Source organism: Medicago truncatula, chromosome 8 (genome assembly GCF_003473485.1).
Source record: "Medicago truncatula cultivar Jemalong A17 chromosome 8, MtrunA17r5.0-ANR, whole genome shotgun sequence".
Taxonomy (NCBI): Eukaryota; Viridiplantae; Streptophyta; class Magnoliopsida; order Fabales; family Fabaceae; genus Medicago; species Medicago truncatula.
Genome location: NC_053049.1, coordinates 40,220,651 through 40,247,500, shown reverse-complemented (window position 1 = coordinate 40,247,500; position 26,850 = coordinate 40,220,651). Strand labels below are relative to the sequence as shown.

Below are 26,850 nucleotides of genomic sequence, written 5' to 3'. Positions count from 1 at the left end.
CAAAGCAAATTTAGCATAATTTGGACCATGTGATAGTAATCATTATAGTTATTACATCGTCAGATTCTACTTGTCTCCTCTACATTATGCTGCATGGGCACTTGCAGTCAAATCCGGTCCAATAAATATGAAGTTCAAAATGTCAAGAAGGACACAAGGAAGCCTTCATTTCTAAGCAAGGTATACAAAGTAACCTACCCTAAAATGATGGTTACATAAATATTGGGTTAGTTATGAAATGATGAATGTGGTAATTTTGTACTTATGATATGGAGAGGAGGTCAATAAATTGATTATTTCACGGCCAGTTTTAGGGCCCATAATCTTTATGAAAGATATTTTTCCTTTAAACCAAATGAATCATATCACATTCTTCTAAAACTCTGACGTGACCAAGGCATTTCTTATTAATTAACTTGGACTAAAAGAGAATCTTTCCTCCATTTCCATATGATTAATATTGTAGTACTCCTCTTTCCGTTGCAAAATATATGTGCAGATCAACCACTTCACACACGTCAGTGCACAATTTTGACCTTTAATATCTTTAATTATCTAAAGTAAAAAATTATAAAAATTTAATATTCTGAAAATATTTGTCGAGACAAATCAAACAACATCATATATGTTGGGAAATGCCTGCATAATTTCCCTCCTCCGTGAACTCAAAATAGGCACTAGCGGAAACGTGAAATATAAACGTAATGACACAAAGAGAATTTTAGCGTGGAAAACCTTCTCAATATGAGAAAGGGAAAAAACCACGGACCCTTGGGCCTCTTAAAACTTCCACTATAATGATAATGGGAATACAACAACTTCACCCTTAGGTGGATCTCACTATAATATATCTCTCAATTTGTAAGGAACACTCTCACAAATTGGCTCACTATTTCTCTCACAAGAAAACTCTCTATGAGGATGACTTTTCTCTTGAGCAAGGCTCTCTTTCTCTTGCTCTTTGTTGTTCTTCTCTTGTGGTGTGTTGTGAATGCTTGCTCATGGTCCTATTTATAGGAGAAGCAAGCCAAAGTTGCCTTACATGCATGAAGACATTTGTTATTTTCCTTTCATGCAAACACCAAGTGTCCCTTGCATTGCATGCACCACACCAAGTGTCTCTCATGCATTACAACATGTGTTACTCATACACTACACCATGTGTACACCATGCATCTTGCTACTTGTCATCACATGCAACCTTCCATCTTGTCAAATGTATGTTGGACATGTGGCAATGGCTGGACCCCACAATATATGCTAATATTTGTATTTATACATTAGTGAAAAAGTATAATCAAAGTAAGTCAAGTGAATAGTACACATTGCAAAAATGATACATGTATTTTAAAACGGAGGGAGTATAAAGTAAAATGTTGGCCTAACGTAAAACATCAATCGCGATCACTATGCATCACGAAGAGTGATGATTGTTCCATGCATTCATGTTTTATGATAACATTGTTGACATTTTTAAACATAAATGATTCACCTGACAAAAAAATGAAGAAAAAATATGTTGATGATTTTCTATCAGATTTTCACGTGTGGCAATATGTAAAATGACATCGAAAAGAGTTATTATAATTTTATAAATGAAGAATTTTGCATAGATTATATTAATTAGTGGTAATAATTTAATCCACTCATCCACCATTTTTTGAATCTATCCAATCCATCCAACCTACAAACTATTTGTAAATGGATTGGATTGAATTGAATCCATCTTTTTCATAATATAATATATATATATATATATGGATCAAAATCCATCCACTTATTTTTTTATTTAATCCAATGTATCAACTAAAAACAATAAAATCAATTGGATAAGATATAAATAATATATTCATAAAATTAATATAAATTATTTTTTGGCAGAATATTAATAAATTTTATAAATAAATAAAGTATAAAAAATAAAACTGGTATTTAAATTAACTTCATTTAAATGATTACATTAAATATTAATAATATATTAAAAACAATAAAAAAACCTTGACCTAAAAAAAGAAAAAGAAAAAAGGTTGAATATTTTTAATGCGAGTCAACCATGGTGGCAAATGCTATTTAATATTAAATTAAAACCTGATTTTTTTTAGCCAAAAACATGAATATTTATTTTAGTAAAATATGGTTTACGAGATGAGAATTTACTTTTATTTTATAAATTACGGACATTATAAAATATTTTTAAAAATCAATCAAGTGTGATTGAACTATTATATGATCGTTAACGTTAATGATATTGTTCTTTTAATTATTATTTTTAAACTATCAAACACGACTTCTTTTTTTTTTCTTCTTCAAACAACATGGTACAAAGATATAAATAACCAAAATAACTACAATGTAAAAACTACAACTCCAATCACTATTGCTACATATTTAAATCTATTTGAGTTTTCGAGTTTAGGATTTATTGCTACTTATTTAAATCTATTTGAGTTTTCGAGTTTAGGATTTGATTCACCATTGCTAGACTGATTACAGTTTAAAATTTGACTACATGAAGGTGCACTAAGAAGGGGTTGTGAAGTTCGGATTATATAATCCGAACTGTATCAGCACAAATTGTAAACATGTTTGTAACATGGATAGTTATTTTAGAGACAATATTAATCTTCTTAACTCTCATCCTTCTGTTTTGGGTCATTGTTACATGTTCTTAGTTAAAAACCGGGTTTTTTGGGCTACTTGATCGGATTGCTCCGAAACTTCCCCAGAAAATCAGAAAAAATTCAAGGACCATGACTCCCGTAAAAACTACAACTCCAATCACTATTGCTACTTATTTAAATCTATTTGAGTTTTCCAGTTTAGAGTTTGATTCAACATTCCTAGACTGATTACAGTTTGAAATTTGAAATTTGGCAAATCCAACTAACAGAACTGCATGACTCAAATCTTCTTTCGCACATACGTCTGGGCATGAAACACCGCATACGTAAGTTTGCATCCAAGCTGCATTAATAGCAGCTTCATCAAACAAACAAACATCAGTAAGTAATGTAAAGTGATATTTTTTTTTTGGAAGAGCAAAGACAAATATACTGGCAGAACAACAACTAGCAATTAGATACTTGAAACAGGTCCATGCTTCACTATACTGGCAGAAATTTGGTATTGATCTGCATAAACCATGTTGTAGTTAGAAACTGAAGCCATGATCTCACTTTTTTCAAATTTACACGACCCTTCTCTTCCAGCAAAGGCATATTCCTTTTCTTCCATTAATCCCCTAGCCTGGATTATGTATTGGAAAGCATTGCTCATCCAACCACCTTGACATCCAAAATCACTCTGCACGGACACATAAAGTTTTAATACATAAAGATGAAATAACTTGTGCTTCAAGTAATTTAGTTTAGAGTGTTTAGTTGTACTATAGTGTTCCATTTCTATCTTAGGCTATCATGTACTCTCACATATCTATATAAACTCATTGTATCTTCATTCACAAGTAATGAGAACAACACTTTTCATTCATATTCTTTCTCTCTTAATATGGTATCAGTTTCTTCTCCTTCAAGGGGGAGTCTCTTAATAACATCACTATAAAGTTAAACCAAAAACATCAAAATAAGGGGAAATCTGCAAAAATAACAAATAAAACCTAATTTTTTTTTAAACAAAAAGGAATATCACCTGATCGCAGTCCAGTAACTGCTGCTCACTTAGGCTAACAAGGTGTCCAGTCCAGTGGCCAAAAAGTTTGCACCTTCGAGTGCTCCAATGGTACTGAACGACCAGCAAGATCCGCATGAACCCTAATTAAGATGGAAAGTAAACATTATCATGTAAGGCTCCATTGCCGCTTAAGATGGAAAGCAGAACTGATTTGAAGAGTAAAAGTGTGAAAATGTCATAACATTATCATGTAAGGCTTTGATTGTTTACATTTGTTTACTATAGTTTCATATTATCAGCCATTCTCAAACTTAGTAATAGTTCTACATCACTTAGTGACATTTAATTACACTAAAACGTATGATAATTTTGTATTAAAGAAAGCATGAGCCTATCTGCATTGAAATTTTTTACTCTTAAAAGTAGCTTCTAATTTTTTTCCCTCTCAATCAAACAAAACATCGATTTAAATCCTTATTTTCCTTTTCCTTCCCTCCTCTCAAGTAAAATATCTTCTGTCCTTTTCCCTTTGTTGAGCCTAACATATAAAGAAGTAAAGGGTTTGAGTGCTTTTCTTTTCATAAGAAGTTCAGTCCTATAAGCATGATAATTAGTCTGCCGTTATAAGTTAAGGCATTGTAATATAAGAGGGACTATTTCGAGTTTGATTATAAAAAAAGGAGGGTTACCTTCAATAATCTTGACACCATCATGAAAATTTAGCAATGGAAGTTCACAATTTTTATCTCTTAAATCCAACAAAGTAGAGACTCCAATTCAGTAAAATTACTAGGAAATCAATGACATTGTTTCCTACAAGTCTAATTTCAAGTAATGAAACTAGAATAGCAAGTGAAGGTCTCAAAGTACCACTAAGCTTTTTTCTAGGTAAAGTAATTAGAGATACATCTAACTGAAGATTGCACCTCAATCCGCATGGATCAACAAATGATGAATAATTCAAATTATGAAGAAAAATCCAAAAAGACATTTACATTAGGGTTACATTCAAGTTTAGGCTTATGTTGACAAAAATAATTTGGTTGGTCTCTCACACACAAAATAAATGTGCTTGCATGCGCGCGTGCGTGTTTGTTAATTTTAAAAAAGTAGATCACCGACTTCATACATCACGCATGACACTCAAAATCTCAGAAATTACCCACGTCAAACTTACAAAAAAAAAAAAAAAATTAAAGAACTGTAGAGATATAATCACATCTGTATCTTATCAATATAACACTAGTCTAAGAAATAAAATACAAGGATCAGTGGCGACCCTCTGAATTTGAGGGTGCGCAGCCGCATAATCCCCACCCTCACCCACCCACACTCACACACAAACAAGTATGTGCACATGTGCGCGTGCATGCATGCATGCATTACTTATAATAAAAATAGGGTATTAAGTTCATACTTTTGAGAAGGCACTCAAAATTTTAATGACAACTCTGACAAGAATCGTATAACTCATATATTTTTAAATATTGAACTCACTCTTTTAAATTGTATTACAACTACACAACAAACCTTAAGTCTTAAATGTCTAAAATATTCTAAGAACATAATTTTAAAAATCCAATGATTAGGGAGAAACTATGTACTAATATGCAGAGATTTATTCTTATTCCCATAAAATAAATCATACTATTGTCTATGCTGAATGTTAAAAAAATTTAGCATTCAAAAGGAATGTGCACAGGCAATTTTAAGCCAAAAGGAAACTATGTAGCGTGTTTTGGGAATGTTTCTTCACAATTTCTTTTCCTTGGACTATCAAATGTTTAAACCGATAGAAGAATGACATTTCAATTAAATGACCCAATTCAGCATTGACTTAATCTTGAGTAGTATTTGTCTTAATTTAACCCTCCAGAAATTGCTTAAGTAATCAATATTTTTTTTATGTGAAACGGTAAAGAGTTAAGAAAGAAAGGGGGTGGGATTGAGAGAAGAAAAAGGGTAGACTTTATTTTTTGAAGAAGAAGAAGAAAAGGGAAGATTTTTGATAGCATTCTCATTCAGGTACTAGATTCGTTCCTTCATTTCTTTCTCCATGATATTGCAAAAGAAATATATTTGTAGAACTATTTTATGATAATATTTTTTTTATAATTTTATCTCTCATACCTATATTATGTTTTTCGTTTCTCTCTTTATTGCTTTGATTTTCGTATCAATGTCAACTTTACTTTGTAATACATGATTGTCTCATGGGAACTTCTACGGTATTGTGAGTGAGTGTACCGGTACTCTTATTTCATAATTTTATAAATTAACGATCATTTTTTGTGAAATAAATAACTATTTATCAACATTTATATTTTATAGAATATCATTTCATAAGAAAAAACATCATTTCATTGTTTATAAGAATTTTAGTAATATTTTTACATATTATCGTAAAAAAATAATCAATGTTCTCAATTATGGGTGATAAAAATTAAAAAAATATTAATTTTATTACGTTGACACTTTTGATGAATAAGATTTAGTTATTATAATTATAAATGATAAAAAATAATATTTTTTATTAAAAAAAACAACACATTTAACTATTAATTTAAAGAGTGGATGTACTGGTACACTCAAATATATTGGGTGTACTATAGAATTTGCCTCGTTTCATAATTTGTCATGCAAATGATTGTTCAAATAACAAACCTCTAAAAAAGAAACTACCTTCAATTTTTATAAAAAAATACAAAAATTTGTTTTTTGAGAGGAAAACACAGAAATAAAAAATAGTAAAAATTAAAAGAATTAATAAAAGATTTCTAAATATACTCTAGCATATTCTAGAAAGTTATTAACATATCATATTTCTTAGCATATTTATTTGTACCTATAATGCTCTCCATTGCTCATATAATAGAATTTTTGCGATGTTAATATCCAGACACCAAATACATGCATCTAACAAACTAACACCAAAAACATATTTTTTGAGGGATAACACCAAAAACATTTAACGTCATTTTACATGCATCTAACCATCATCCTAACGTCATTTTCCATTCTCTAATTGAGAAAATTCATGTAGCTTTATTTATGATGATGAACGATATCAATGATAAAAAGGATAACAGCTACAAGGCAAACCAGAATAAAGAAACAGCAAATTGCATACCTGAAATTAAATCAATTAAAAAAAAGCCACAGTAAGTCTAAGGTTAAACTTTTGAAATCAGATATAAAAATTATTCAAACTAGCAAGTATTAAAAAAATTAATTAATTACCATCTTCCTCTTGGACACAAACACAATGGTGCTAATTCAGTATTCTCCAATGGACTTGATGGCACACGAGAAAGAACAGGACTCTTTGGTGCAACTTGAGGATCTTCAACTTTTATATGAATAGCCTCCTCAGATTCAGCTCTTGTAGCACCATCAACCCCTTTCTCTGAAACATGTTTTGATTGATTAATTACATTATTTGTATATGAATGAAAAATGGCAAAATTAATTTTCATAAAATAAAAACAAAATTAACTACATAAAATTATGTACAAGGAGTTGATTTTGTGACTGTAATGCTTTAAATCAGTACCATACCTTTGTTATTGGCCTCAAACAAAGGCTTATGATTATGATTCATTTTTCCTGCCTTGGCTTCCTCTGTTGTCATTTGTCAATTTGTAATCTGCATATCAACCAACAATATTTATAAGCACACAAGGGGAAAGCAATTTAAATCCTATTTAAAAAGAGACCCTAACAAAAATTGGCATTTAGATTCAATTTAGAGCCAAATACGTTTATGATGATTTTTTTTTTCCGGAATTTTAATGGTTTGCTAAGTAATTTTTTTTTTGGCTAATAAGGACTTTTTAACATATTTTTTCTCTTTCCTTAAAAAGAATATATTTTAAAAAAAGAACTGCGAGAAAAAAAATTGAGAGGATTTTGACCCAACAAAATCAGATTGAAAAAAGCTGAATTATTATCACTTTCTTCAACCTCTTAGAACGCACCTTTGTCAATATTTTTTACATACAATCCACAAGAGATATTGGCCTAAAGTCTGACATCCGAGAAGAATTATCAACTTTAAGGATCAACGCCATATGAGTATAGAGACCCTTTCAAAAATTTACCATTATCATGAAATTCATTCAAAAACCTCAAAAAAATTAATTTGATGTCGGTCCATAATTCTTTAAGGAAACTGAAATCAACTCAAGTCTTGGACTCTTGAAATTATCACAATCTCAAACCGGCTGCTTGCTTCACTTCATCCTCACTAAACAAACTCTCCGAATACATTACTTGATCCTAACTAAGATATTTGAACCGAAAATTTTCAACCCCAGGTCTAACAAGTTGAACAATCTAAAGTGATTAAAAAAATGGTTGAACACAAAATTACGAATTTTGATTAATTGATTTTGATTCATGTCCAGTAACACATGGATCTTTCCCCTGAATACCAAAATTCTTCAATTTCGCTCGGTGTTCAGCGTCGAAGGCTAAGGGGAGGAGGTGTCGAACTTCCTCTTGTCTGCCACGTGTTGAACGTTCAGTTGAATCAGGACCGTGGAGTTTAGAGTGGCTCAGTGATCATCATCATGGTGATGCTGGTGTTATTTCGTCGTCCAGGAAAAAGCTTAAAAAAGTGGTGAGGCCAATTGTACAATCTTGCACTAATGTTAAGAAACGAAAGAAAGTGGATGGTATCTTGCGACATTCGGTGAATAGTTTGAAAAAAGTGGCAAGGTTACCGACCAATGATTGATCAACAGTTTTGCACATTCTAAAATCTAAAGCTAGAAAATTACATGGGTCGGATCGTCTGAAAAAGGCGGTGAAGGTGGGGTCTTCGGGAGCTTCAGATAAAAGTTCTTCTTCATGTTCAGTTAACAACGATTGGGTTAATTTTGTGGTTGTGCATGGGAATGAGAAGGTAGTTGTGGATGATGTAAAGGGGATTGGTGAGGCTATCAGTGTTCAGTTTAATGGGAGTAATAATAATATGTTTGGGGTGTTGTCTAGAAGAGGGGGAGAGAGAGAAAGGAGGGGCGGAGTGAAAGGAGATATGGGGGAGAGAGTGCGGCTGTTGGAGGGTGTTAGGTGTGGGAGTGGTGGGGGAGGGTGGTTAGGGTGAGGGTGTGGAGATGAAGATCATAACGTGAAATGTGCAGGGGTTAGGTGGGTTTGAAAAGAGGAAGGAGGTCTGTACTTTGATTCAAGATAAGTGTCCTTTTATTTTGTGTCTTCAAGAAACAAAGTTACAAGTGTGTGATAGTGGTTTTGGCATGCCTCTCATACTCAAAATTTACCGGGGAAGATTTTAGGTTTGAAGGATCGTCTGGCATATTTAGATGAAAAAGGCAAATCTATGGTGTTGTCAGAGGAGGAATGCGCATAATTTCATGGTGTTTCGTTGGATATTCATTCCTTGTCCCGACTTAATACTAGTATTTGCTGGCAACAGTCCCGGGTTCAGTGGTTGCGTGATGGTGATGCTAATTCAAAATATTTTCATTCAGTCATGGCTAGTAGGAGGCGACGTAATTCGCTGTGCTCTATTTTGGTGGATGGGGTCTTGGTGGAAGGTGTTCACCCCATTTGTGAAGCAGTCTTTTGGCATTTTCAGAATCACTGTCGATATGATGTTGTGGAATGTCCTAGTATTGCCAACTTGCAGTTTCAAACTTTGTCTGTTGAGGAGGGTGTGGGTCTTATCAAACCATTTTCACTAGACGAAATTAAGGAAGTTGTGTGGGATTGTGACAGTTAGAAGAGCCCGGGACCTGATGGTATTAACTTTGGCTTCATTAAGAAATTTTGGATATAGTTGAAGGATGAGATTTTGCGTTTTGTTTCCGAATTCCACCGCAATGGTAAATTATCCAAAGGTATTAACACCACTTTCATCGCTCTAATTCCGAAGGTTGATAGCCCTCAGCGTCTTAATGATTTTCGACCCATCTCTCTGGTGGGGAGTTTGTATAAAATTCTTGCAAAATTACTAGCTAACAGACTTTGTGGGGTGATTGGTTCCGTTATTTCGGAGTCTCAGTCAGCGTTTGTTAAAAATAGACAAATTCTTGACGGTATTCTTATAGCTAATGAGGTTGTGGATGAAGCTCAAAAATTAAAGAAAGATCTTATGTTGTTTAAGGTGGATTTTGAAAAGGCTTATGACTCTGTTGATTGGGGTTATCTGGACTCTGTGTTGGGTCGTATGTCTTTCCCGGCTCTTTGGAGAAAGTGGATTCGTGAGTGTGTTGGTACAGCTACGACTTCAGTGCTTGTTAATGGTAGTCCGACAGATAAGTTCCCGTTAAAAAGGGGATTACGGCAAGGCGACCCTTTTTCATCGTTCCTTTTTTTGTTGGCTGCAGAGGGTCTTAATATTCTGATGAATTCTTTGGTTCAAACTCAGTTGTTCACTGGTTATAGTATTGGGGCAGCTAATTCGGTTGTGGTGTCCCATCTTCAATTTGCGGATGACACCCTGTTATTGGGAACTAAAAGTTGGATAAATGTCCGTGCTCTAAGGGCTGCTCTTGTTATTTTTTAGGCTATGTCAGGTTTGAAGGTGAACTTTCATAAGAGCATTTTAGTTGGTGTCAATATTTCTCCCTCTTGGTTAAATGGGGCGGCATCTGTTTTAAGTTGCAAAGTGGGCAATGTGCCTTTTATGTACCTGGGTATGTCTATTGGAGGTAATCCTCGGCGATTGAGTTTCTGGGATCCTATTGTGAATCAGATTAAAGTTAGGATGTCTGGTTGGAATAGACGTTTTTTCTCTTTTAGAGGCAGCTGGTTCTTTTAAAATATGTCTTGACCTCTCTGCCTGTCTATGCGCTTTCCTTCTTCAAAGCTCCATCAGGTATAATCTCTTCCATTGAATCTTTGTTTAATAATTTTTTTTTGGGGTGGGAGTGAGGATAATAGGAAAATATCTTGGATAGGGTGGCATAATGTGTGCCTCCATAAGGAGTTTGGAGGTTTGGGGGTGAGACAGTTGAAGGAGTTTAATCAGGCTTTGTTAGGAAAGTGGTGTTGGAGGATGCTTGTTGATAGGAGTGGTTTGTGGTATTGAGTTTTAGTCGCCCGTATGGCGAAGTAGGTGGGAGGTTGGAGGTTGGGGGCCGGAGTTGTTCTTCTTGGTGGAGGGAGGTGGCGAGGATTAGAGATGGGGCAGTGTTGTTGGTGGAGGCTGGTTTGGGGAGTCTGTGTCTAAGAAGTTGGGGGATGGTTTCGATACTCTGTTTTGGTTTGATAAGTGGTTAGGATCGGCTACTTTGTGTGTGAGGTATCCTCGATTGTTTGCTCTTTCCGAGAACAAATTCATTATAGTGGCGAATTTGTTTTCTTTTGGTTTTGAGCAGGGGGGAGGCGTGGAAGTGGAGGAGGAGTTTGTGGGCGTGGGAGGAAGAGGAGTTAGAGGAGTGTAGGACTTTACTGCTTGATGTTTCTTTGTATGCTAATATTTCAGACAAGTGGGTTTGGTTACCGGACCCTTCTGAAGGGTACTCAGTTCGCGGGTCTTATCATCTACTAACTACAAAGGATACTTCTATTGCGAATCATGCATCATCTTTGATTTGGCATAATCAGGTGTCGTTAAAGGTTTCTATCTTTGCCTGGAGGTTGCTTCATAACAGATTGCCAACTAAGTCCAACCTGGTCCATAGACGGGTTATTTCTTCAGAAGCTTCTTTGTGTGTCGCTGATTGCGGCTTAGTGGAAACAAAACAACATTTGTTTTTATCTTGTAATATTTATTCATCGTTTTGGCCCCTAGTGTGCCATTGGTTGGGCATTATAGGCGTCGACACTAATGTTATAGCCAATCATTTTCTTCAATTCGTGCATATAGCAGGTGGTGGCAAAGCAAAGTGATCATTCCTTCAACTTATTTGGCTATTGTGCGTGTGGGTCTTATGCAATGAGCGCAATAATAGGCTTTTCAATAATGTTGTAAGTCCTATGCCTAGGTTGCTAGATAAAGTGAAATATTTGTCTTTAGTCTGGATGAAATCCAAAAAGGCTGCCTTTAAGTTTGGCACAGATAGGTGGCGTTCAAGTCCGTTTCAATGCTTGGACATCACTTAATGGTTTGTTTGTTGGTTATATAACTGCTACTTTATTCCTTAGGTAATTCTTTTGGCACATCTTGTACTAGAAGAGTTACTTTTTGTGGTTAATATATATTTCATTTTTGCTTGTTAAAAAAAAATTGATCTTTAACCTAAATTGATTTTGATTTTTAAATAGTGAAGGACATTCTCCTTATTTGAAATAAGCGTTACCTAACCAATGTGCAATATGATAGTTACAAATTCCATGAGAGATCTTTATACAACAAAAGAAACTATAACCAACATATCTTGGAAAAAATTAAGGGTTAAATATGTTTTTGGTTCCTTATATTTTATGCGACTTTGAATAATAGTCTTTGCATTTCAATAAATGTTTTTAAAATCCTTACATTTTACTTTCATCAGTACAATTGGTCTCTGCCGATATTTTTGCATGATAAGCTAACAGAAGGCTGACATGGCAAAATTTTTATTTTATTTTATTTTATTTTTCTTATCAAAATTAAAACCGGGTTTGGACCAAAACGGTTCTATTTGACCCGGTTCATATGAATTTAACCCATGTTCATCATTTTTCCACCATGTCCATTGTTGCTGCAAGTTCCATTCCAAAACCCATAGCCCTAAAATCATTTTCCAGATGCTCTCTCTTCAGCTCTCTCATGTAACCACCCATCCTCTCACACGACCCTTGTGCCTCCACCATCCAGCCACCTCACTATCACCATCTTCGTCACTCTCTCCGCCGTAAGCGCCGCCCCATCACAAATCGGAACTTCCATCCTCTCCGCGCTCCACCGTCTCACCACCACGCCTCCACGCTGTTACCATTGCAGCCATCATGACCTTACCATACCCATACCATCACCATTGTTGTCGATGCTCAGATCTCAGAGGGAAGAAATTCACTGAGATCTCAGATGGGTTACTGCAATATTTTTGTTGTTGTTGGGGTATGCAAGAGATGAAGAAATCCACTGAGATTAATGTTGTTGATGGATCAAAGATCATGAAGGTGTTTTTTGACCCAAAGGATAGAAACAACACTGCAATTTACAGGAAACTATCAGGCAAAGATGTTGTCTTTAGTATCCCGTTACTGAGGCTTAGGTTCTGTTTCTCAATTTTGATTTTGTTTCATGAATTGCATATGGTGAATGCTATTTGTTAAAGTTTTGTTTGCGTTGCCTTTGATTCTGGATCTTATTTGGTGACTTTCAGGAAGAAAAAAAAATAATAATACTTTGGCTTAGTTTATTAACGTAGCTTTTGATATATTTTATTATAGGATTAAAAAATAAAAAATATGGGATCCACCATTATGCCACGTCAGCATTCTGTTTGGTGACTGGGAAGAAATTGACGGCGGGGACTATTAATGATAACGGAGTAAAAATGTAAGGATTTTAAAAACATTTATTAAAATGTAGGGACTATTATTCAAAGTCGCACAAAATGTAGGGACCAATAGCATATTTAACCCAAAAATTAATTAATGATCAAAAGCCCCTCATGTATAATTGAATTCTCATAATCCATGAACGAAACACAAATTACAAGTTAACAGAATAAAAGAGCAAAGATGCAGAACAGTAAGCCAACATAAAATACAGAATCAATCACACAGAACAACAAAAAATCACTGAATCCTTCCATCAAATAAACCTTATAGAACAGCTCCACCAACCAAACCCATTCCAAAAACAACAACAGCATTCACCCACATCACAGACCCTGCAGCAGAAACATCAGCAGGTAAATCCTTACCATCACCATCATCACTACCAGCACCACTACCATCATCTGCAACTGAAGAATTCGTTTTTCCAGCCTTAGGCAACAAACCCTTAGCTGGTGCAGGAGCCAGAGCTGGAGCCTTAGCCGGAAGAACAAGATCAAGAGGCATAAGTACCTTATCAACCTGATAAATAGCAAGTTTGCTGTCGGTATAAACAGTACCGGTAACGGTAGCATTGACTGCTCCGGTAGCCATACTAACTTGACTGCCACCATAAGTAGTGACGTTCAGTTGAAGCCTAGCATCATCACCGGCTTGTGTTTGAACAGGGTTGGTTAAGGTATCGAAGTTTGAAATAGAAACGAATGAAGCAAGGGAGTGAAACTGTAAGAGTTCGACTTTTTGTCTATCAGTGAGGGAGTTGAGGAACCCTGCTTTGAGTTTGGAGAATGCAGAATCTTCTGGTGCAAAAATGGTTAACCCTCCGGAACCTGATGGCGATGATACCAGCTGCGAGTTGAGTTGATTGATTAATTGTGTTGTTTTGAGAAGACGGATTAGAACGGAGAACCTTTTGGCTTTTTGAAGAATGTTGATTATGTCAATGGTGGGTCCTTTTGGGACTGTTATGGTGGGTGATGGTGCACCAGTTGGTGTTGTTGGAACAAGCGGAACTGTACTTAATCCTGGTGATGGTGCTGTTGCTGTTGTTGCTGGTAATGGTGGTGATGCTGTTGTTGATGGTAAGGGTGGTGAGGGTGATGATGTTGATGGGGTTTGAATTGGTGAGAGTTGGGCTAAAGTGGTAGGAGTGTAGAAAGCAATTGCTAGAAGAAAGAATGAGGTGGAAATGAGAGATTGTTGCATCATATTTTTCATGTTTTTGGTTTTGTTTGGAAATGGTGATAGAGTATACTAATGCTTATTATTGCTTGATGTTGCTGTGGAGGAAGAGGGGAGAAAGGGTTGGCTTTTATAGTTTAGGGGGATGGAAATTATTGATTGGTTAATTAGGTGCAATGTTTTGTCAGAAAGGTGCAGTTTCTGATAGAACAAATCTTCTTTGTCTGTCATGGAAAGGTGGTGTATCATAGTATTGTAACTGATAAATGGTGAGGGAGGTAAGATTTGTGTATGATAGGTAGTGTTAGAGCCTATAAGGTGTATTAATATGTACAAGCATGTAATCCAACTGCATGAAGTGTTAGAACCCACCTTTTTTAAGGCTAAAAGTACGTATGCTAGCTCATCAAGATACAAGGATATTGAAGTAGAAATAACAAAATCAATATTAGAAGATGCGTTTAATTAGGAAGAAAAATCTTATTTCTAAAAAATTCATCTAAAATAAAAGAAGAAATCAAATGACATCAACAAAACTCGATAGAAATATCATAATTAGATAACTTGTCGGCAAACATGTTGCCCTCTTTGAAGATGTGAGTAAACAAGAATCGCATCTGGCTAGTAAAATTGTTACAGTTCTGCCATCTATTCAAAAACTTCCATGGAATCAGACTACTGTTTTTTAAAGCATCAACCATCAATGTATAATCGCATTCAAGCCATAAATTATGTCAACCATTTTGAAAACCTGTTTCAATAGTAAAATTAGCACTCATAATTTCAGCGTAAAAAAAGATTATAATGTGCAAACCAACATTTTAGTCTCGGAAAGTGTAACTCATTGTCAAATTGATATCTTAATAAGATGATAATCTAATCAAATCCTCAACTCTTTATTATATTAATCATTTTAATCCCCAGCGTTAAATAGGGACATTAAATCGGTACAAAAACTGAGACTAGAATGAGAAGGACCAAATGACATGGTACATGGACCAAAATGAAAGAAACCCTCCATTCTTCTTCACTGTGAGTTCCTTATTTCAGGTCTCTATTTCCTTCACACGGTAGTGGCTCATAAATCTTGCAAGTCAGAGGTCTCAATCGCCGTTGGTCATTGCACCCTTCATTCGGCTGCTCCCTGTAATTAAGCTAAATGATTTATCTTCTAGACTAGAGCTTAAACATTGTTGTCTTGTCCACATTTCCGTGAGGCTCCAATGTCAGATTCCATCCTCAGAATTTCCTCCAAACCGTTACAGTTCCGTTTCCTCCACAATCCTACTTCTCTTAGCGCCACTCAAACTTCGTTTATAATAGTTCTGTTGTCCAATTTAATTTATTCATAAACTCAAATTCTTTTTCTTGAACAGAAAACAAAATTTATTGATAAAAAGAGTAACCAAGTACAAGTGGTATTAAATTTCCATGGGAATAAGTACAAGCAGTACTTCACCCTCAACCAAAAATTAGTTCTAACTCTATTGCCTAAGCATATAATCTATTGGAAACATATGACTCTCCCGAATTTTTACCCAAAAACCAACGCTAAGATAAACCTTTTATAGAGTCAATCTCCTCTGCCACTTTTGTAGATTTTATTTTTCGTTGAAGATTTTCTATCGTTCTCTGCCTTCCAAATTTCCCAAGTAGTTGTATGCCAAACTAATATCATCACCTTCTCATCTTTTCCTTACCGGATCAAAGAAGCAAAAATCTCTAGCAATGCAGCAATGTTCCATAACACTATTACCTCACCAAGCCATTTGAAATTCTCATGCCAAATTTTACTAGCGAAATCACAAGTGGTAAACAAGCGATCCTCGGTTTCCATGTCCTCATCACCCTATGGCAACCCGCCTCCCCTACATCACCTAACACTCACCTCTTGGAAGAGATTTTTTCTTGTAGGAAGATGGTGCATAACCAATTGCTAAGAAAAGGTTAACATTTTTGATGGAGCATAACTTCCCCATACCTTTGCTATATCCGAATTTTGTGACTCATGAAAGGAAGACAGAGGGAATACCTTGTTGCTAAGATAAAGATAAAAGGAGATCACGGAGAAGGTACCTTGAAAATCATTAACACTAGCATACCAATGCTTGATCATTTTTAATTTTTTTTAAAGGAACGCTCGATTATTATTCGTGTGTTAAAAAAACTAAATACAGAACCTAAACCCCTCATGTATAAATTAGATTCTTTTGTAAAAAAAAAAAAGTATTAATTAGATTCCAATAATCCATAAAAGAAATACAAATTACAAGTTACCAAAACAAAATGAACAAATAGGAAGAATAAATAGCAGAAACATGTTTTTTCAACTTTCACCCTATTCTACAAACAAATAGCAAAAACTCAAATGAAAACAGAATCACTCAAACAAAACAGAACACAATAAAACCTCAAAACAACAACTAAAAAAATCATTGAATCGCTCCATCAATATTGCTCATCCATCCACCTTATAGAACAACTCCACCAACCAAACCCATTCCAAAAACAACAACAGCATTCACCCACATCACAGACCCTGCAGCAGAAATATCAGCAGGTAAATCCTTGCCATCACCATCATCACTACCAGCACCACTACCATCATCTGCAACTGAAGAATTCGTTTTTCCAGCCTTAGGCAACAAACCCTTAGCTGGTGCAGGAGCCAGAGCTGGAGCCTTAGCCGGAAGAACAAGATCAAGAGGCATAAGTACCTTATCAACCTGATAAATAGCAAGTTTGCTGTCGGTATAAACAGTACCGGTAACGGTAGCATTGACTGCTCCGGTAGCCATACTAACTTGACTGCCACCATAAGTAGTGACGTTCAGTTGAAGCCTAGCATCATCACCGGCTTGTGTTTGAACAGGGTTGGTTAAGGTATCGAAGTTTGAAATAGAAACGAATGAAGCAAGGGAGTGAAACTGTAAGAGTTCGACTTTTTGTCTATCAGTGAGGGAGTTGAGGAACCCTGCTTTGAGTTTGGAGAATGCAGAATCTTCTGGTGCAAAAATGGTTAACCCACCGGAACCTGATGGCGATGATACCAGCTGCGAGTTGAGTTGATTGATTAATTGTGTTGTTTTGAGAAGACGGATTAGAACGGAGAACCTTTTGGCTTTTTGAAGAATGTTGATTATGTCAATGGTGGGTCCTTTTGGGACTGTTATGGTGGGTGATGGTGCACCAGCTGGTGTTGTTGGAACAAGTGGAACTGTGCTTAATCCTGGTGATGGCGCTGTTGCTGTTGTTGCTGGTAATGGTGTTGATGCTGTTGTTGATGGTAAGGGTGGTGATGGAGATGATGTTGTTGGGGATTGAATTGGTGAGAGTTGGGCTAAAGTGGTGGAGGTGTAAAAAGTAATTGCAAAAAGAAGGAATGAGGTGGAAATGAGAGACTGCTGCATCATATTCCTCATTTTTGGTTTTTACTAAGTGTTGTTGGAAATTGTAGGAATTCAAATGTGTGTTGTTGCTTGGTGGTGTTGTGGAGGAAGAGGGGAGAAAGGGTTGGCTTTTATAGTTTAGGGAGATGGAAATTAATGATTGGTTAATTAGGTGCAATGTTTTATCAGAAAGGTATCTTATTTGCATATCATGAACATGAAGGTGGTGCATCATCATAGTGTAAGATTTGTGAATGATTAGGAAGTGTTAGAAGCTGTAAAGTAGTATATGAAAATGTACTAAATGCATGCAATGCAACTATTTGATTTCACATCATTGTTACAACTTACAATCAGTTGGATGTACTTTTATTTTAATGATACTAATATGGTTGGAATGGGGACGATTCGTTTGCATATAGGTTTAGTATTTCCATCAACTTGGAGGATGATATAACTCAATACAATTTAGATCCATATGTTGCATTGCAATTGTCTGAAACGGATAGGAAAGGATGGAGGGCCTAATACCAGATATATAGAGATTCTTAGATTGATGTACTAATACCTCCACCATTGATAGCTACCAAAACAGTAATAGTGACTACTTTCTTATTGTAATTGTTAATCAAAGAATTGGTCTTCTAAAATGTATGCAAGGATAATTTTAAGAATTAATTTCAATTTTGGTCATCTAAGATTTAATCGTGTAAATTGGTGTTTTTGTTGACTATTTCATATAGATTAATAATAATGTGTAAATGAAAGAGAGAAAAATGTTTTTGGAGTACTAAATTATCCTTGTGGCTTGTCAATTATTAATGTATTCATCATTACAATAAATGTAAAGTGAAAAATATTGAATTCAGAGTGATGGAAGTTGTATTAAGTAAAAGGTACAAGAGAAAAAATGTAATTAATATTTCTTTAAAAGTTGAAATGGATCGTACAGAAAGGAGGGAGTATTATATTGTTACAATGGAAATGATTAGTCAAATTTTGAAGAGTAATGATATTTGTACACAATAGTTGGGACAAACTTATTAGAATAAGAGCAAAAGAGTTGTTCAAAAGTTGTGTAAAAAATTGTTGTACTAATGTTATTTCTAAATTTAGCATGTGAGTATGAATTGGTGATGAGTAAAGTCACAATAACATACATACTAAACGACATGTACTAGTAAATCTTACTCCCTCCTCCAACAATAACTGCCGTACTCACATGTACTAGTAGACAAGCAACACACACGGACGGATCAATAGAAGCACACATGCACGTACGTGAAGACTCATCTCTTGTTAAAGTCATGACACTAAGACCACGTGTGCTATGTAGAGTACAATGCAAGAGGTTAAAAGTGTAAGTAAGTCTTATTTATCTAATCTAACAAAAATTTAGAGTAAATAAATATAATAATTTAATTGGGTGAGGCTAAGGTGTGTCCTTTTTTGCGTGAAACCAACACGTATGCAAATGAACTTACCAACACCGGCTTGCAACTTGCAATGGTACTGGTAGTGCTAACTTTGTTTACATATATTTTGTAAAGAGGGTACTTTTTTGAGTTATTTGATTGTTTAACTATAGCAGACTAAGATTCTGAACATTGCAGATAATTAAATGCATAGAGTTTAGCTCAGGAATTAAATATTCTTTGTTATCTTGGACAATAAAACAATTGTATAAGCATTTTCAATGACAAAACAAGGACAGAACAGAACGGTTAACATAGTTCACAAACAACACTTTTCTTAATTCCTACACAATAAACAAGCCAAGAAGAAAGCAAGATAAGCAGAAGTCCAAAGCAACAGCATCATTCTTGTTCTGGAAATATAGAAAAGAACTTGCAAATGAATGTTATTCAACATCACAACATAGTTGTTACTCCAGCTGCAAGCAGAGAAACTCCGATGGAAACCAACACTGATATTCCATGCATGTTATTCAAGCTAATGGCATCAGAACTATCCTTGTGTGCCTGAGTCTGATCATCATCATCTGCTGATGAATTCTCTTTCTCAGCTTTAGGTGCCTTAGCAATAGCTGGTGCTGGAGCTTTAGCTTTAGGCTTAATAAAATCCAAAGGAATAAGAACCTTATTCACATGATATATAGCAAGTGTCTTATCTGCATAAACAATTCCTGTGATGGTTGTATCAACAACCCCGGTTGAAATATTCACACTGTTTCCATATGCCGTCACATTAATCTGAAATCCTTGTGGGCTATCACTTGCTAATGTCAACACAGGGTTGCTGAGTGAATCAAAATTAGAACTTGATACATATTCAGGAAGAACATGATACTGAATCAATTCTTTTTGTTGTCTTTCTCCCAAGGAATTGAAGTAACCTGCTTTGAGTTCTGAAAAGGCACCATCATCTGGTGCAAGAATTGTCAAGCCTCCATTTTTTGTAGTTACAAGCTGTGCATTGACTTGGTTGATGATTTGAGTTGTTTTGAGCAAACGGATTAGTGTGTTGAATGATTTGGCTTTTCTTAGAATCTTGATTATGTCTTGGTTTCCTGATGCATCAGGATTTGTTGTAGGTGATTGTGGTAATGCTGGGACTAATGGTTTTGCTGGTGCTGGAGCAGGTGTTGAAGGGGTTGGTTTTGCAGGGGCTGGTTTTGTAGGTGCTGGTTTTTCTGGTGCTTTTGGTGCTGCAGCCGGTGATTGAGCTAAAGTGGTGCTTGAGAAGATGGAGGCAAGTAGTAGGAGTGAGAACAAGAAAATTTGATTCATTTTTTTTCCTATGGTAATTGAATGCTTCAATTAAAAAGCACCACTAGTTGTTAGTAATAATAAGAGTGTTTGATGTGTGGAAGGTGTAATGGAGCATGGTGCTTTTTATAGATGCTAGGTTGGTACAAAGATTTAGTTATAAAAAATAAGGTATAGTTGTATTTTGTGAGGGGATATCTAATCTTTAGAAAGATATTAAGGTGGTGTATCAGAGTTGATTGAGATGTGGATTTGGCTACTTATGGCATTGCATTTTGCTTGGTAATGTAGGAAAGATTGAATGAGAAGTAAGAACTCAATTGGTTGTAAGGTGAAAAAAAAAATATAGATTAATGCAGAAAGGGAAGTACCTCTCTTATCATTCAGGTAAGATGGATGTGAAATCAAATCAATCACAGTTAAGCAAGCTGCAGTAACTGTTTGCTAAGGCTAGTTTTATAAGTTTATCCCATAAGTTTTTGTTTATAAGTTTGTTTTGTTTTGTTGTCTCTATACAAGCAAGTTGTGAGTATAAGAAAAATATTAATTTCAGTGTTCATATGGTTAGACAATACCTCCACACACACTGATGTAAAAATTCAAAACTACTATTTTGGTACCCTTATGACCATTTTCAAATGGAATTCCTACCTATCCAAGTTAATTGCAGCCTAAAATCAAAAGAGGTTTTTCTCAATTGAATTAATTTTATACAAAGTGCTTGATCCATATATATATATATATATATATCTCAAGAATGTTTTTTATTTTCCTGACAACTCAAGAATGTTAATGATTGGATTTTCTTGAGCCTGAAGTCCCCCTTGGAAATTGTTGTTTGCTTTTAATGTATTAAACAACTTCCAATCTTATTTTTTAACGGAAAAATAACTTAAAATATATATTCTTGGACTATTATAACTTCAAATCTTATAACAAAGTGGGTTGTAGTCTTGCAGGCATGTATTCATCAGAGGCATTAGATTGTGAAAAGTGATTTGCAACATAGAATTGCAAAATATGTATGCTGCTTTTGCTAAACAATTTTAATGTAAGTACCTTTGAAATATTTGGGAGGTTCAACTTGATTTTGGTAATTTCACTATGATATCAAACAAACATTCAGTGTTACGGTAACCAATTCTTCTTCTTCCATAACTATGTCATTAGTGTGATATGTATGGGAGAACTTTGTAGTTACTCCGCCTACACCACCATCCAATATTTCTTGGCCTAGGACTGGCCAAACCACCTGGACAATAGGTCGAATGTGAGTAGAATCATTTAGTCATACTTTATAACTGGAAAAACAAGTATCGTAGAAATACAGTCATTCAATCAAAGAAAGATAATCGAGAGTTGGCCGAAATGAACACTAAAAATACTTATCATGAAATCTCCTCTAAATCATATAATCCAACAAGTGCCCTTAAGTTAATTTTAAACTTAACTAATTAATACACAGTTATTTTTTAGTGAGACTTACTACTTGTGCAAATACGAGTAATAATAATTTCAATAAAATAATGAGTAAAAGTTTGGTTAAATTTTCCATTAAAAAAAATTGGTGAAGTTTAGATTAAATCAAATCAAACAAACAATATAATCTATTGATATTTTTTTATTTTTAATTAAGTTTTTACAGTTCACACTAAATTAATTTGACAATCGATATCACCATTTCCTTTCAAAATATTTTAAATCAAAAAGTAGGAGAAAGTGTTATTTTAGACACCAGAACAAGACTAGTTGGTGAGCTAGCTAATAAGATATATCCATGGACAACAGCTACAAAATTGGGCAACATATTCTCAACATCATAATCACCATGGCAACTTGTTATTACAGCACAAACTACGGCCAAAATACAGCTGACACCCCGGCTGACAAGTAGAAATAAGTTTCTAAATAATGGCCTCAGACTGAGATGTTAAATCTAATTTTAATTCAAACACCTTTTGTTGATCCCAGAAACTGTTACATTCATCTTCTTTCAAAATTCAATGAACCAAGTAAACTGTTACATTCATCTTCTTTCAAAATTCAATGAACCAGGTAATAGTTTTGATTAAACAACCATCTCCACTGTCATCAGCTAATGATCATTTTGTTTAAAAACTCAGCTTGCTCAGGAAAATACTCCATCAATTCATCCTTAGTCACCCAAACAAAGTCCTCACCTTTGCCAATGTCGAACTTGTTTTTAGCAATTACTTGTGATTTGAAGAAGAATTTCTGACAGAGGATTTGGGTAAAGGAAAGAATGAGCAAGTATAATGAATTTCCACAGAGAAATAAGTCAGAAGTATTGAAAAGGCTAGTTTTGGAATTATGTTGTACAACCAAACAAATTGCAAAGGCCTACAAAGTCATTTTCAGAAAATGCCAACACATACCGATAGAAATAACATATTGAAAGATGTCAACCTTCCAATAGTAGATTGAAGTTACGCAAAATTTCCTACAAACATACCTTAAAAGATGTTGATCCTGTCTGCTCTTCTTTAGGCTGAACAACAATATGGGCCATCGGAGCATTTCCGACAAAATATGTATTTGAAAGATCTCCCAAGACTGATTTCAAGGCAGATTCTGCACACTGCAATTTTTTTTATAAAAAAGGTACGAGTGAAAACAAGATATCAGTGTTGTCAATTGCAGATTACAGAAAATAGTGGTTTTTTCAAACTCCGCACCACTATAGCAACTATTTGACAACATTTTGTACTAAATATAGCACAAAACAATATCAATTGATTCAAATTCTGCTATGCTAAAGTGCTATAGATATATCATCGCTAAGGCTGCTATTTAACAACACTGGAAGATATAGGAAATAAGAAGGGGAAAACCACATAAGAATGTTCACCTTACGCATGGTATCCTCTGATTCATATACTTTTTCTGGAAAATGCCACACAGGCTTTCCACTTGGAGCCCCATAAGCATCACCAAAGAGAAGAAGGTAAAGTCTTCTATCAAGAGCCCTTTGTAGTGACCTAAAGAGGCAAGTAATAAGAGACTATTCAACCACGCAGCAATTATCTCTGAAGACAACTTCAGTTCTTTAAAAAAATTTAGCAATGGTAAAGCAAATGGCCTAATTAGGTTTTCATGTCTCTCATTCAAAATAATATTAGCTTTGACTCTATTATTATCTAAGAGACAGGAGAGGATTGGCCTATCCTGCACTCACATTGATATATTTCTCAGTTAGACCTAACAATAACAGCATAGCATTACTAATTAAAGACTGAACATGCACTAGCAGGTAACAATACACCTTAAATATCTGATGACAATCTTGCATCAACATTATTTAATCACCAATATTTCAAAGCTAAAACACGATCAAAAAACAATAAAGGTAAGTGCGAAAAAAACAAACTAAATATTCCTTGCTTAAGAACATTTGTAGTAAATACCACACCGAAGAAAAAGGACATATTCCTTCCTTCAAAAAAAAAAAAAAAAGAAAAACGACATTTGCTCGCTCCAAAGGAAGACAAGGACAATATAAGAACCAAGTTAATAAATCATTGGAGAAAATCATAAACATTTGTTATTAAAAACAGTTGTTATATCTATCATTTATTCTACTTAATATTTTGCTTCATATATTCCAGAAATTGAAATGAAACATTTTATTATAGTAAATTACAAATGATCAGTCTGCTAAATTGGTGCATACCTTCGATCATTTTGTTTGTCTGCTTCGGTGATTCGCGGTGCTGGCACATAGTCAATCTGATAATCACCTTTCCCTCTGGAAAGTAAACAATTTTCATGATAGTAGATGAAAAGAAGGATCTATCGGTATTTTGCCATTTCTGTCATAACTTAAACAGATCATCTCAAGATATCTCTCTTTTAGATGAATCAATTCTAAATAACAAAAAAAAAAATAATATAGACCCACTCTTACTTAAGTACCCATACCTTGCATCGGATCTGTCTAGAAATTCATCAGGATATCTGCGTTGATATTGTTGCCGCCATCGAAACCTAGCCATTTATACCCCATAAAAATTTAGTTATAAACCAAGAACAGCCACAATATCAGTAAGTACTGTACAACAAACAACTGAAGAGAAGAAAATAAGAACGTTTGCTAAAGCAGCTTCAAGTTTACTAAACAAACCATAGCACAATTACCAACTATGTAATATTAACAGCAAACCCTTGTGTTTCAGACATTAACCTCATTTTTTCCATCTTTTTCTTTTGACAAACTCAATTTTTTCCATCTTAGAAAAGAGAAAGAAAGCGTTAATATTTCACATCATATATATAATATTACCCTTTTTTTTTAAAATGTGGACAAACCAAAATTCACTGAATAGACAAACTGGTCCTCAAAATTGTGAGTATTGGTCAAAAAATAGTATTTGTATTTTACAAATTGGCAAAAATATCCTGAAATTGTATTAGCAACAACAACCAAGCCTTTTCCGACTAGGTGGGGTCGGCTACATGGATCAGATGACGTCATAATGTTCTATCATAAACCATATTTTGGTCGAATTCATTAATCTCCCAAGTCTTTCCTAAATGCCCTCTACCTCTAGCGATCTGACTATCCTCCATTTGATCTACTCTCCATACTACAGAATCTATAGGTCTTTTCTCTAAATGCCCAAACCACCTAAGTCTATTTTCCACCATCTATTCTGCTATAGGTGCTACCTCGACTCTCTAATCTTTTCCTTTCTAATCCTATCTCATCTAGTCTTACCACACGACCAACACAACATCCTCATCTCTGCTACGTTGATTTTATTCTCGTGTTGGTTCTTCACCGCCCAACACTCTGTTCCATGCAAAAATCGCCAATCTTACAACTGTCCGATAGAATTCCCCCTTCAAGTTAAGTGGTACTTTTAAATCACATAAAACACCCGAGCCTCATCTCCATTTTACGTTTGATGCTTTTATTAACTAATTAAAATCCAAGCAGAGCATAGTAAAATTAATAATAAAAATGAAAACGAAAGTAGAAAAAGAACATACGAGAATTCTTGAAAAGCATAAACATTAGGGTCAATTTTGGGAATAACCACAGGCAATCTCTCAAACAGCACAGAGGCAACCATTTTCTCAGAGCTCGTACTGAATCCTCGCCTCATCAAGAGTGGCCGAACCAATGACATCATCTTCATCCTGAACGAATTCAAAAACATCACACACACAAACACAAAGAGGATTCAAACATTGTTTATTAATTTCCGTGATTTTGTTCCTATTCTCATGAGGTTTGTTTAGTGTTAAGAAAATATACCTGGAAGAGTGTGTGTCGCCGAAAATGTGCAGAAATGAGGTAGATAGTGGTGTAGACTGACTAGAGTGAAGGGAAGGAGATAATGCAGCCCAACGGAAAATGGTTGCCTCTGTGTTAAAGACAAGATGACACGTAAAAAAAACTTAAAATCCTCAAACAATCTGTTTTTAGTTAAAGGATCAAAGCGATACCAATTAAATAGTTAATGGACCAAAAGAGCGTTTAAACCTAAAAAAATAAAAACTATATATAACCCACTAGCGAATAAAACATGAGTTATAAGTGGTGGATGAGGGAGCAATTAAACTTATAAAACATGAGTAAGTTGTAATCTCAAAAACATGTTTTGCCAAAAAATATTGATTCTGTAATTGTATTTTTTTTTTAAGGAGATTTTGTTATTGTATTGCATCCCTCAAATTTATATTAGTAATTTGCTTAAAAAAGAAGAGGTACTACTATTCTCGATTTTGTCTTCCGATTCTAGTGCTTCTATTTCGTCCTCAAAAGAAAAGGTATTATTATCCTCGCACTCTTCACTTCATGTCACTGCTCATATTCATATCTTATTTATTTCTAATCCTAATTAACATTGCAATGACATAATCAATCATCTAGTAATATATCCCAAATCAAGTGTATGAGAAAGGGAACACAATAAAATGCTTTTGAATAATTCACAATGTAGTTCAAAAAGTTTGTTCCAAAAGTTTCTGAAAACTAAAAACGGGAAAAAACTGAAATCATAGCATTACGTGACATAATAAGGAATAACGTAGAAAATATACGAGAAGAGTTAAGAGAATCAAAATAGAAGACACAACAAACCATTTATCGAAAGAAAACTGAAAATAATTTGGATGTCCATTTTGGTGTGTGATTCTTTCGTGTATGTTGTGGAGGATATTCGATTGAAGGAACAAGAACGGGTTGGTCGGAAAATTATTTCAAAAGAGATGACTCATTTTTGGATCTACCCCTTTCGTGATTCTGTTTGAATATATAAATACATAAGGTTGAGGAAAAAACTAAAACTCGATTCTTCTCATTTCGTATGGGAAACTGGGTTCGGCCCAATTCTATCTAGTGAAATGGTGTAGGCCTAAAACAATGGTGTGGATAGCAATATGTCCAAAATGAAAAACATGAAGAAGAAAAAAAAAACCAGTTTATTTCATTCTTTTTT

The 26,850-nt window shown here is 34.7% G+C and overlaps 4 protein-coding genes and 1 pseudogene across 5 annotated transcripts; all 5 read right to left on the bottom strand.

Annotated features, from left to right (window-relative positions):
• Nucleotides 1-2,791: 2,791 nt before the first annotated feature.
• LOC11406783 (cysteine proteinase 15A-like) lies at nt 2,792-7,261 on the bottom strand (annotated as a pseudogene).
• A 5,914-nt stretch (nt 7,262-13,175) lies between these two features.
• Nucleotides 13,176-17,752, bottom strand: LOC11415872 (fasciclin-like arabinogalactan protein 11). The gene is made up of 2 exons (XM_003629792.4): nt 16,739-17,752; nt 13,176-13,352 (listed from the first exon to the last, which is right to left on the bottom strand). The coding sequence occupies exon 1, from the start codon at nt 17,688-17,690 to the stop codon at nt 16,740-16,742; it is 951 nt and encodes a 316-aa protein (XP_003629840.2). The 5' UTR covers nt 17,691-17,752; the 3' UTR covers nt 13,176-13,352; nt 16,739.
• LOC11418009 (fasciclin-like arabinogalactan protein 12) lies at nt 13,180-14,365 on the bottom strand. Its single transcript, XM_003629793.3, has one exon. The coding sequence runs from the start codon at nt 14,302-14,304 to the stop codon at nt 13,354-13,356; it is 951 nt and encodes a 316-aa protein (XP_003629841.1). The 5' UTR covers nt 14,305-14,365; the 3' UTR covers nt 13,180-13,353.
• Nucleotides 17,753-19,288: 1,536 nt separating the features above from the next.
• On the bottom strand, nt 19,289-20,728 carry LOC11418008 (fasciclin-like arabinogalactan protein 12). Its single transcript, XM_003629791.4, has one exon. The coding sequence runs from the start codon at nt 20,405-20,407 to the stop codon at nt 19,529-19,531; it is 879 nt and encodes a 292-aa protein (XP_003629839.1). The 5' UTR covers nt 20,408-20,728; the 3' UTR covers nt 19,289-19,528.
• A 564-nt stretch (nt 20,729-21,292) lies between these two features.
• Nucleotides 21,293-25,823, bottom strand: LOC11413815 (39S ribosomal protein L46, mitochondrial). 2 transcript variants are annotated; one of them, XM_024773269.2, is made up of 7 exons: nt 25,665-25,807; nt 25,397-25,546; nt 24,326-24,391; nt 24,078-24,152; nt 23,256-23,385; nt 22,860-22,985; nt 21,293-21,638 (listed from the first exon to the last, which is right to left on the bottom strand). In XM_024773269.2, exons 2-7 carry the CDS (start codon nt 25,543-25,545, stop codon nt 21,489-21,491), a joined length of 696 nt encoding a protein of 231 aa, XP_024629037.1. In that variant the 5' UTR covers nt 25,546; nt 25,665-25,807; the 3' UTR covers nt 21,293-21,488. The 2 variants fall into 2 exon arrangements, with proteins under 2 accessions (XP_024629037.1, XP_003629838.2); XM_003629790.4 differs by lacking the exon at nt 21,293-21,638 and adding an exon at nt 22,136-22,621 and having other exon boundaries at nt 25,665-25,823.
• Nucleotides 25,824-26,850: the final 1,027 nt, after the last annotated feature.